General features: G+C 44.8%; 3 protein-coding genes across 4 annotated transcripts in view; 1 reads left to right on the forward strand and 2 right to left on the reverse strand.

Moving 5' to 3' along the window:
• arhgap4b (Rho GTPase activating protein 4b) overlaps positions 1–3,946 on the reverse strand; it is a 31,180-nt gene extending 27,234 nt beyond the window's left edge. The window contains 1 exon segment of the mRNA XM_083919268.1: positions 3,862–3,946. The gene's annotated coding sequence lies outside the window, so the exon portion shown is untranslated.
• A 2,758-nt stretch (positions 3,947–6,704) lies between these two features.
• LOC310951226 (U8 snoRNA-decapping enzyme) lies at positions 6,705–9,125 on the reverse strand (the record flags this gene model as incomplete). The annotated part of the gene is made up of 4 exons (XM_083919352.1): positions 6,705–6,950; positions 7,137–7,368; positions 8,739–8,779; positions 8,994–9,125. The coding sequence occupies 4 exons, from the start codon at positions 9,123–9,125 to the stop codon at positions 6,705–6,707; spliced, it is 651 nt and encodes a 216-aa protein (XP_083775478.1).
• A 3,007-nt stretch (positions 9,126–12,132) lies between these two features.
• gss (glutathione synthetase) overlaps positions 12,133–12,381 on the forward strand; it is an 11,767-nt gene continuing 11,518 nt past the window's right edge. For both annotated transcript variants that reach the window (XM_083919657.1, XM_083919656.1), the window contains exon 1: positions 12,133–12,301. The gene's annotated coding sequence lies outside the window, so the exon portion shown is untranslated. The remainder of the gene's footprint in view (positions 12,302–12,381) is intronic.

Below are 12,381 nucleotides of genomic sequence, written 5' to 3' on the forward strand. Positions count from 1 at the left end.
TCTAACGTTATATTAGAGAGCCCACGGGCGTGAATGTCACTGGCTCTGTGTAAAGCCGCCGGCATTGAGGCAACCACCGCTCTACAGTTAGCCTAATAGCATGCTTTCCACTCCATCTTTGTGTTGCCTGGCAACCATTCTGCGAAGTGTCACGGAAGAACTACGTTTCTTTGTGGAAGAATGATGTATTTTAATCAATACATGATTCAATTATTTCATTGCTGTGTGCTTTTTTTTATATATAAAACATTGCTAGGTATACAAAGTAAGTGTTTTACGACAGCCACAAAAGGCAACAATGACTCTTAGCTGCCGCCCTCTCTTTGTTTATTGCTGTAGTGGGCTTGGAGGGAGAACCCCAACGTCTACAAGAATAATAACCTTGATGTTGAGCAGACAGTGTCTAAAGAAAGATGCTATCAAGTTAGATCATAGGAAATGTAGGATCCTGTGTTCTGTGAGCTTGACTGATACCGGAGCAAAGTCAGGATATTTTAGCTTCAACTGCATCAATGTGACTATTTAAAAAAAGAAAAATATGTCCCTTCTGAGTACCCTGACTTTATGAGAGAGCAATGCCAAATCACTGCAGTGGGCCTTTGAAGCAAGCCTATGTTCATTTGCTGAACAACATCCATGAATAACAATTACAGGCTCATGCTATATGCTAGGAGTCAGTGTTACAGTAGAACAAGAAGAGACAGGTCAAGTTTGCTAACATTAGCCACCACAAGCTAGTAAGACTGCAGCAGCAGAAGGCCTCGACTGCGTAGACTTTGGTGAGGTGCACATTTATGCTGATGAATTTCATTTTCATTTGTTGGAGAAAGTGGAGAAAGTGTTATTTCTTATTTCAGAAGTTGCATACTTTGCTCTCAGATGAAATACCCATAGCCAATGAGATCCTAAGCCTGTACTTCCCCAAAAAACTGAAGCTGAGCCACTTTGAATGCCTGCAAGCTAATTGACATGTCAGCTCATTCACTGGCTGCTAGATTGCAAAGTAAATCTGAAAGCAGCTCATCCAGCCAACATGATTGCACTACAACAGGTAGAGCACCCTCATACTGGCTCTGGCCCCAGGTATCAATGGGAAAGTGTCATAAGATTTAGGCCAATGCAAGATTAGCTATGCAAAGTAGCAAATTCCAAATTCACCACATCACTGACAAAGTTTGCTTCTTGCCAGAGTCTCTCTACACTCCTCTATATCTTCCTCAACTGCGGCTTGTGCAGCAGCTGCCCTAGCAAACAGGAAACCCTATCATAGCATGCTACTATGGTTCTGCACTCTTGCACCATCCGTAGAGAATTTATTTGTACATGCAAATCTCACAGGAAGATTTCAGCAGGAGCGTACAACAGAAGCAAAACACTCTAATAACAAATGCACACGATGCATCACGTAAAATAAAGTGTGGTCGCCAAAATATATAAATATAATAAAAGGCTGGATGTTAATGTTTGGCAACGAAGCTTGGTAAGTATATTTTACACACACACTATAAGGTGCCTTTCAGATTCTGGCACAGTACCTAATTGCACAGAAGGCAGTTTTGTATCCGACAGGGCTGCAAAATGAGAGCCAAAGGCCAAAGAAAACACTTCCATTGCTGTCTATTTTTCAGATCCTGCCATGGCCGAGGTTAATGTAGAGGATCATTTACAGGTAATGTTTGTGGAATGCATACCTGTGCGTCCAGGGAAAGAGCATGGATGGAAAAAAGATAAATTAAATAGTGAAAAAAAACCCTTTTGGACAGTCGGGCACTGTGAGGGCCGAGTGGCTGTGAGGCTGGCCGTATCCGCTCCTCTGGCCCTGCAGAAACCTCTACTTCTCCACCAGCACCTTCCACGGATCTCTCCTTGACAGCACTCACATGCATCTGGTTCTACTGTACTACAGGTTGTATGAGAGAGTCTCATTGTGCACAGTTTTCCATCCTATGCCAATAGTAGCCGACTACTGTAGTTACTAGATTGCAGATTCAGATTACATTACACTCAAGTGTGTTTACACATATATGCATCAATAAGTGCAAAACTATGATATACATCATTCTGAAAACAACCATTCTGCATAGTGAGTATTTTCACTTTAGCTACTTCAAGCATTTGTTGTGCTAATAAATATACTTTTACTTCAGTATATGTCAGTTACTAGTAACTAGTTAGTCCATTACTGGATTCATTCATTCATTCATCTTCAATCGCTTGTCCCTGTTGGGGTCGCGGGGGGCTGGAGCAGATCCCAGCTTACTACACGCGTGAGGCGGGGTCCACCCTGGACAGGACGCCAGTCTATCACAGGGCACATAGAGACGAACAGAGACAGACAACCATTCACACCTACGGGCAATTTTAGAGTCATCAATTAACCCAACACGAGCAAATCTTTACTGGATGAAAAAATCAAATATTTCTGCCCACATTGATTCGAATTTGCGAAAAGATTTCATGTTTAGCGTTCTTAAGTGATGTTGCTCACCACAGGTCACAGGTTGAACCACTACCTTAGGAGTGAAAAACTGAATTTCCTCCAGAAGGATGAATAAAGTATACAAAGTAGATCAGAATCAGCATCGCTTCATGCACCTTATGCAAGTGCAAGTGCGGAAAATCTGTCACACATTCCTGACTGGTACAGTGCGTATTCTGCCTCTGAAGAAGAAAAAAAGTTCTTCTTTTAATGAGTTGATGTCAGAAAACCGAGGTGCGAGCCCATAGAGGTGAAATGCAGAGTGTTTGCAGGGCAGTCCCTCTGCAGAGCCGACAACATGCTGGGCGTCACAGGGGGCAGTAGGCGAAGGGCCATTAAGTTGGCCACAGAGGTCGCAGAGGCTGCTTGTGCATCAGGAGAGGAGAGCCGTGGGTGAGGCAGTGCTACCTGGACAGAATCAATCGATCGACCAAGGCTGGGTCGACGGGGCAAAGGGGTCACTGATGATGATTCTGATGAGGATATCCTGGCAACATGGTCAACCATCGTGCTGTTTGAGGTCAGGGATTTTAGCATCTGAGACCCGAGAGGGCAGTTCTCAGAAGTAAACTATATCAACCCGTGAGCTCCATTTCTATGATTAAAACCCAACTGCAATCTCAGCACAATCAAATATGTCTGTTCAAGGACCTGGACCTCCTTCTCGGTTTGGCTGAACTTTAACTCGGCAAATTAAAAACCTCCAAGAGCTTTTTACATTGTAATTTGAATTTGTCTGACAAGGCTGCTCTGTTACATTACCATCACACTCTTTATTGGTACACTGTAAACCAACAGAGAAAAGGAGACGGCAAAGATGCCTCTGAGAAGGCGGTTTGAGCCTCTTCATTATATAATAACAAAATGTGAATTAGCTGACCATGGTCTAGGTGAAAAGCCCTGGAGGGGTGGGGGTGGGGGGGCATTAAGGTTCTCCAGCTCTCACAGCACCGGAGCGATGATTTATATTTACAATGGCCGTAAATCAGCCCATATGGTCAAGGCAGTGTAGCAGCGCACCACACAATGGCCACATAAACACCTCAGCATAATCACACAAGCGTGTAAACACACACACACACATACACACACACACACACAGAGCATCAACACTGAAAATGGTGCACACATATTACATAATTGATACCCCTAACAGTCAGTAGCCTGCATCCATTTGTCCACTTAGAAACCCCCAAGTGAGTACAGTGTGCCTTTAAAACACTAAACTATATATAAACACACAGACATACTCACTTTAGTCACGCGTCTACATAAGCATACATGTACTTTTACACACACGCACGCACACACACACACACATACACACACATAAACACACAGGTTGTTACTGGATTCATTAACAGCCTGACAGCCGTACATACCTCACTTTGTGGTCCTCTGTTGTCTCTTTCTATGTTTCTCAGCTCTCCTCCTCTCTTCTCATCCCTCGTTCTCTGTCATACACACACACACAGAGAGCAGTGTGCTTGAATCTGACAGATTCTCTCAGCTCAGTGCCCTCCTCTCTCTCTCTCTCTCTCTCTCTCTCTCTCTCTCTCTCTCTCTCTCTCTCTCTCTCTCTCATTTCTCAGGCACACACACTCAAAAACAGCCCTCCCTCCTCTCTTTCTTCCCCTCTCCTGCCAAATATGCCAAATAGCTCCCCCCCCACCCCCTTCTCTCGCTCTCTCTCTGGCATCAGAGCTGCCTCTCTCCTCCCATTCCCTCCCTCTCTCCCTCTCTGCCTTGTGGAGCAGTGCTAAAGCCACAACCCAAGCCACGCCCCCTGCTCTCTCCTCTCCTCTGGGCGGCTATAAATACCGCTGCTGCTATGAATATACCGCCTTTCTCCCTCAGCATCCCTCGCTCCCGCTCTCTCTCCCCCTCCATCCATCCCTCGCCTGCACTGCCCGCCCTCCCTCCCTCCATCCATCCTTCCCTCCCTCCCTCCAGCCTTTCATCCCTTCCTATCATGAAATGGTTTTCTGATGACCTTGTATTCTTTCGCCCCTACAACGGCATCACATGAGAGCATCCTTTCCATTCACACGTGCGACATGCAAACGATCCATGCACACACACACACACACACATGCGCTTCTAAAAGGCATGTCCTCAGGCTGCTGCATTCACACACACGCACTAAAAAGACCCACAGACTTGCATAAACACAGCCAACGATAGACAACAGTGTTTCGTTCTACCCATCTCCTGGGCTTCCTGTCTGTTGTGGCGGATGTGGTTCTGTTTTCCCTCCTGACAGCTGAGAAAAAACAAACTCTGATCGAGAGACGTGTATCGGCAGATCACGATGTACTACACTCACTCCTTCACAAACTAATCCGACACATATCACTAATTCTATCTAATGGATGCACCTGCCCTTGCAGTACTTACTGTCCTTACGATAAATCTATTTTATTATTAAGCTGAATAAAAGATGAGTGAATGAGTGTGTTTGTCTCAGCATCCCTCAATCCTTCACTCCATCTTTTAGGTGCATTCTGTATCCGATTCATCAAACATCATGGTTGATTTATCACACTGGATGCAGTGCAGTAATGAATCAGGCTGATTCCCCCTGCAAAAAAGAGCAGCGGATGGATTTACATTGTGCACTTACAGTAGGTATAATGAACATTAGGGCAGCGTTTGTGTCTCTGTTCTTGCTCAATGCCAGCAGTATTATCTGGGAGCGAGGTTCCTAACATCTGGTGCAGGCCATTATGTGCACCGAGGGTACACTTGTAGAATCACACATCTTCGCCTGCAGGCTGTATAGTATGTCACGGACGTAATTAATCCTCGGATTGCACCGGTGCCGCCACAATAACTCCATAAATGAAACCACCACAACTGTGAGCAGCACAAAAGACACACAAAGAACTCTACCTGACTGAAAAGAAGACGTAGGTAGAAGCCTTTGATCGTAGAGGCTATAGACTACCATGGGGTGCCTATGCATTACCATATAAGGCAGCAGAGCCCTGTGTAATGTCTTATATGCTTCTGTTCAATTCTTACTGTCATGTGTTGACTTTATCTGGCTTTTGTATACACTCTCACTAGCTTACAAGATTGTGACATGTCTCTAAATTGCTGATAGAATTGTTTAAAAAGTAATCTTCATTACATGGGATACAAAGGGATATCTCGGCTACTTTGAAGTGTGGTTGTATGAGTTACTTATCCATAGTCAGTGTGGTAACTAGAGTAGATGGACGGGGGAAGCAGCTGCAGCGAAACGTACTTTGGCCAACTTCAAAAAAAATCAATACACTGTATTTAGAATATTTTTACTGTTTTACCTTGCCGTCAGACAGCCCTTTCATTTGGTACTAAATTTTCTCAATGTATTCCTACGCACTAGTGCAACTGTGCTGTACTACGTCTCAGATCGGCTCTAGCTTATAGAATAAACAAATATCTCATCTCATCTTCAGCCGCTTATCCAGGGTCGAGTCGCGGGAGTTGCAGCTTTAGCAGGGGACCCCAAACTTCCCTTTCCCGGGCCACACTAACCAGCTCTAACTGGGGGATCCCGAATGAGTGAGACCGAAAGGCTGACTGAGAGAGGGGAAGCTTCTGTGGAAAATGGAGGAGAGCGGTCTGACAGCAAAGTAAAGAGCAGAAAATATTCTAAATGTAGCATACATACATTGATACAGATTTTTTAAGGTGACTAAAATGCATGTAGCAGGATATTGTTCATGTTCTCCTGTCTGCTTCTCCAAACTCCAACCGTCATCTGGGCAACACACTGACTATGGATAGGTTCCTCATACAACCACACTTCAAAATAGCCAAACTACCCCCACAAAGAAGTCTGATGAAGGAGTTTTAATCACAATAGACATTTGCTTCTACATCATATAATTAGTCTTCCAGTTTGAAACCAACAACAGAAGTAGAATGACAGAAAGAGATGGAGTATCATGGACACTTCAGTGATTTTATTTGCATTAATGGTGGAGCAGTAGATAATGTTTTCTCCAAACTGTTTGATGCATGAGGCAATTATGAGTCACAGGCTCAGAATCAGTATGACAGTGAGTGTGTGTGTGTGTGTGTGTGTGTGTGTGTGTGTGTGTGTGTGTGTGTGTGTGTGTGTGTGTGTGTGTGTGTGTTTGGGATTAAGTGTGTGAGTGAAGATTGTGTTAAACATCGCTGATGGCCAAACTCTATCTATGTGTGTGTGCTGGAGAGGATGTACTGGTGGTGTGTTTCAAAACCGTTTCCTCTTCACCTCTGTGAGCGCAAGAGCTGCTTGCAGGTCCTCTGCGGTGTTTGTGTGTATCCTCAGAGAGTGTGTGAGGGCTTTGTGCAACTCCTCAGGGGCGACCAGGTTGAAGCGCAGCAGGGAGTCGACCAGCTGCGAGCGAGCATTGCCGATGAACGAGTGTGACAGGAAAGGCGCGAGGCCTCCCCCGCCTTTCGTGGTGTAGAGAGGGACTCTGACCATTCCTAGAACCTGGAGAGAGAGAGAGAGAGAGAGAGAGAGAGAGAGAGAGAGAGAAAGAGAGAGAGAGAGAGAGAGAGAGAGAGAAAAACAGGTGATGAGGAACAGAGCATGAGATACAGTAAATGGCTGCAATCAGTCATTCTAGAAGGAGTGTACACACACACATGCACACACTCCCACACTCCCACACGCTACCTCCTGCCCGTGATCTGTTGCAGTGGATGCAGCCGCTCTCTCCACCTCCCTTATTTGCTCCTCCTCCATCTTCTTCACGTAGAAGTGAGTGATAAGACGGGAGGAGGGGGGGGAGGAAGCGTGGCAGCAGTTCACGTGATCTTCTACGGATATAGGTAGAGTCACGCCCAGCTCCTCCAACAATTCCCTGCTAAGCCCCGCCTCCAGGCTCTCCTCCGACGGGTTAACGAACCTGGAGCGAGGGAGGCAGGGGTCAAAGGTCAGGATCAGAGGGGAAAGGAGATAAAAACAACGTCAGCTGTGTTGCTCTCCTGAGACTCCTCAGTACAGAAGTAAAATCAATCAAGCTGATCGAACAGCTTTAAAACCTCAAACTAGTTTACTGAGGCTGTGCTGGGCCGCTCCTGCCTCAAGACACAAGGAAGTCTGCGGATACTCTCCATGTAAAGTGTCTTGAGGAAACGTTTGCTATGATTTGGCACTGTAAATAAAATTGAATTGAACTGGATTAACATCATAAACTGCACACAGATGGATGTAGTCGCTGTGATGTCACCCACAGGTTCTTGAAGACTCAAAATGAAGCTTAGGATGCACTCGCACTTACCATTCGCACTGTTCGCGTCACGGCATGATTGCACATGTCAGAGCATGAGCATAGAAGGCAGTTCTGACATAAAGTTATATGTGACGGCTCCCTGTGACGAACATAAAAAAAATGGCAGTGTGATGCGACGATGGAATGTTTACTGCAGATTTGGTCAGATGAAAATATTCAAAAGCAACACACGACAGCTCAGAGGTCTACGAAACCTGCGAAAGTGATGCATTGCGATTACATTGTTCAATGAGAGTCGTATGACGATGTGATCATGTATAACCAAGACACAATCATGCCGTGACCTTGATCTCCGTACCGTGCCCCGTGCTTTAGGGAACTGCCCCCCTCCCTCCCCCCGCGGGCCAGGCCTGTTTGTACTCACACTACCTGGGCCTCGCGCAAATGCTTCTTGCTGCCTATACGTCATCACGCCGTAACACGTCACACACGTCAACCACCTCAATTTGCTCCTTTCAATACGGTTATGTGTGCAGATTTTCTTTGTACTATACTTACTGAAAAAAACAGTATACCAACGTAATGTATTATACTGTATACAGTATGTAATGTATGCAAATTGGGACACTGCTGCTTCTGACCCTTCTTTTGCATGTCAAGATACGCAGACTTATCTTCTTGCTGCGTTACGTAAGTTTCACTGTGTTGTTGAACGATGCCAAAGAGATTCTGGCAGTGACTACTGTAAATCACAGACACAAAGGCACAAGTGATTCACATTAAGTTGAATACTAATTAAGCAGCATTTTTGAACATTTTTTACTGCAAGATAAGGCACCTTGCAGAGGAACCTGTCATGCATAATTCCTTATGTTTCACTGCTGATCCTTGAAGTTGGAGTATTCCAGTGACAATGTGTGAATGTTTGTTCTGTGTCCCTGTCTTTTAACGGGATTCTCGCTCTGTGAAGAAAAGGAGAGACTTGGCCAAACGTACCTGTGTACATAAAAGGATAAAACAAAAGCGGCACCGGGAGGACTCACCCACCAGGGAAACCCAGTAGACCGTCGAAGCGCATCTGCATCTGTGGGATGTGACAGAGGGGGTTACACGCACACACACTGACGCACCCACACACACGGAGGCAGAGACGCTTAGACACAAACAAGAGTGTGTTTTTATGCAAACGGGCAGAAACACTCGTACGTAACTTATGCATGCAAGGACTCAATCATTTCCATCCAGACACACACACACATACATACACACACACACACACAAACCATGCTCTTCCTCACCAGTATGACATGTCTGATGGGAAATCTCCCAAACAGCTGAGTTTTCGTGTCACAGTAGAGCATCACGTGGCACGCATGCCTGCAGCCTGAGCTCCCCAACGCCTCCTCCCTTGACAGCTGTCCACTCGCCATCTATAAGTACACACACACACACACACACACACACACACAGGGCGATATGACAGTCACAGGTCAGTGCTTACTGATCTCTCTGCATGGCTGCCCCCTTGTCACATGCTGCCAGTGTGGGATCCAAACGCACTTGATGTTTTTGTTTATGTCTCACCTCCCTCCTGCTGCGTTAACACACCTGAGTGAAATCAAGTGATTACCTTAAAGACCTTTGGGTTTGTATGCAGGAAAAGGGATGGATGGCAGTACCTGGAAGTTCAGAGAAAGATCTTTTCTTTCTTTCTTTTCAAGTTTTTTGGCGGTTGGCAAACGACCTTTTTGGTGCGATACCGCCACCAACTGGTACGGAGTGAACAACCTTATAAGCTATATTAGGAAAACCTGAATAAAAATAACATAATATATAAGACTCATTGGAATAATAATCATTATACTTCCAAACAAATGAGTTACCCTGAGAAAATGAAATATGAAAAATATCAAAGCCCCTGAACGCCCACACAGGTGTTTTCAGTTATTCTGGCTGATTAGATTTCTGCTTGGGTTGAAGGTGGGCGGGGCTTTGATGGGAATTGAATGCGAATGTATGAGGTCACAAATGTCCGTCTACCACTGAGAATGATAAAGGTGTACTTTGTCCTGCCTTAACAGGTGAAACAAAGCTAACAGGAGACTAGACAATCACAGTTTAGCTTGACCGAATGAAGACTAAGGTCTCTGATGGCACCCTCCTGTCACTCAAAGTGGCCAGCCCTTAATTATGCACAACTTTAAGCCTTAATATAATTTATGGCGGTTGGCAAACTACCCTTTGCTGCATTACCGCCACCAACTAGTACAGAGTGAACAACCTTATAATCGATATTAAGTAAAAATAAAATAAAAATAACATAATATATAGGACTTGTTGTAATACTAATGAGTCCTTACATTATAAACAAATTAGTTACCCTGAGAAAATTAAATATGATTTTATTTTTTTGTTTTCAGTTATTTTAGCTGATTGGACCTCTGCTTGGGTTGAAGGTGGGCGGGGCTTTGATGGGAATTTAATGCGAATGTATGAGGTCACAAATGTCCGTCTACCACTAAGAATGATAAAGGTGTACTTTTTCCTGCCTTAACAGGTGAAACAAAGCTAGCAGGAGACTATACAGACACAGTATACACACAGTCCTGAGAAGAGGTCGAACCAACAGGTTAACTGAAAACACCTGTGTGTGTGTTCAGGGGCTTTAAATGAAATAGCACTGTTCTACATTGTTCACCCATTTCTTTCTTCTTCCCCTTCACAGCGTATGATGACATGCTCTAGTGTCTCTTCTTGCCCACAGTATCCACATCTGCCTGTATTGTGCTCGCCTGTTATAAAAAGTGTGCTGTTCAGACCAGTGTGTCCAAATTAGATTTTTAGAAATAACTGTCCCCTCTTTTCTTTTCCTTCCTGCACATCTCATTTCTCCCACTTTCCTGTGGACTCTAAAACCACTGTCCTTTCTGCTCTTCCTCCCGTTGCTTTTGCCCTCTTTCCTTCAGTCTTTGCTTAATTATGCCTTTGATTTCAGTTTGACCCATGTTAATACTTAAATGAATCTTATTTCTTTTTGTTACCTCCTTTGCTACCTCATCTGCCATTTTGTGTCCTCTGATGACAATGGTAAATGGTAAATGGACTTGTTCTTATATAGCGTATGTTCTGACTACTCAATGTATATATATATAACTGTAAGTGAAAGAATTATACATAAATTCTTTATTCTTTGTTTGGTTGGTTTTACAGTGATTTGTGCATAGATTTGTGCTGGGTGTTGTTGAATGTTTTAAAGGCAGATCTTTTTGAATTGTATCAAAAAGCTTGGAGTAGGTATGACAACTGGGGGAACGCCTGCCCTGGAGTGGACTCAGTTAGCATCCATGCACATTATTACACATTTACAATAACTCAAATATTTCATATTGCTTTTTTTTTGTATGATGACAAGTGTCAAAATTAACTGCTAAGTGTCAGTATCTCATTTTGGGAAAACCGTGACATACTATTCAAAAACAAATCTGTAGTTCCAAGAATAATCTTTGTTTAGTAAAACGGCCACTTAATCCAAAATGTCTTTAATCCTGACTTTTTGTCTGTTTAAGGTCCTCTGACACCACAAATGATTCGCTGTTGACACCCCTGTGCTAGACGACAAAGCATAAACAGCTCCGGGGAAGAAGTTGAGTTAGTAACATGCATCGATGAGACATGAATGATACAAACAGAGAGGAGAGAAGCTCAGAGGATCAGGAACAGGAATATCCCCCGGCAGACTAGGCCTATAGCAACATAATTAAGCAGAACAAAATGAGCTTAAAAATAACAACATTGCTGTTCAGATATCATTAATTCATCTTCAACCGCTTATCCCGGGGTAAGGGTCGTGCTGGAGCCAATCCCAGCTGACATCGGGCGTGAGGCGGGGTACACCCTGGACAGGACGCCAGTCTATCGCAGGGCACATAGAGACGAACAGAGACAGACAACCATTCACACCTACGGGCAATTTTAGAGTCATCAATTAACCAAACACGTGCATGTCTTTGGACTGTGGGAGGGAACCGGAGAACCCGGAGAAAACCCACGCAGACACGGGGAGAACATGCAAACTCCACACAGAAGGGCCCCAGCCGGGATTCGAACCAGGAGCCCTCCTGTGTATGTGTGACCAACACTCATTCTAGAAATAATAACCTCTTCCTTACGTCTAACCCCCTCTTTTACAGATGTTAACTGAGTCCGTTACGCTACTAGATATACGAAAAGTGCCGTCTCACTCTTAACTCAGCATTTTGAGCCCAAAACAAACAAACACAAAGTTCAGTTAGCAGCAGCACAGCGCCGGAGGGGGCTAGACCAATCAGAATGCGGGCTTTTTGATGACGTTGCGAGCACCGATTGGTCGAACGGCAGCGGTGACGAGTGCAGAGCTGAAGCAGAGAGTAGGTTCTCTGGACTTTCACTTTCACGCGTTACAGGCGGACGATTCTGCTGCGGACACTTTAACGGCGTCTTTTATGAAACATTTACAAAGTTCACACCAACACCGACACGGACACGGACACGGACACGTTGTGCTCATAAGACCCGTCGAGGAGGACACACGACACCGACTGACTGCGGATAAAAACCTGCCCGGAAGGTAAGTTCGGCACCCGGTAGCTGACGAGTCACCACCCCGGCCATGAGCTGTCATAGCCGGAGGTTGTCCAGTTCAACCAT

The sequence above is a fragment of the Echiichthys vipera genome, assembly GCF_963691815.1.
Source record: "Echiichthys vipera genome assembly, chromosome: 9".
In the NCBI taxonomy this organism is placed as follows: Eukaryota; Metazoa; Chordata; class Actinopteri; order Perciformes; family Trachinidae; genus Echiichthys; species Echiichthys vipera.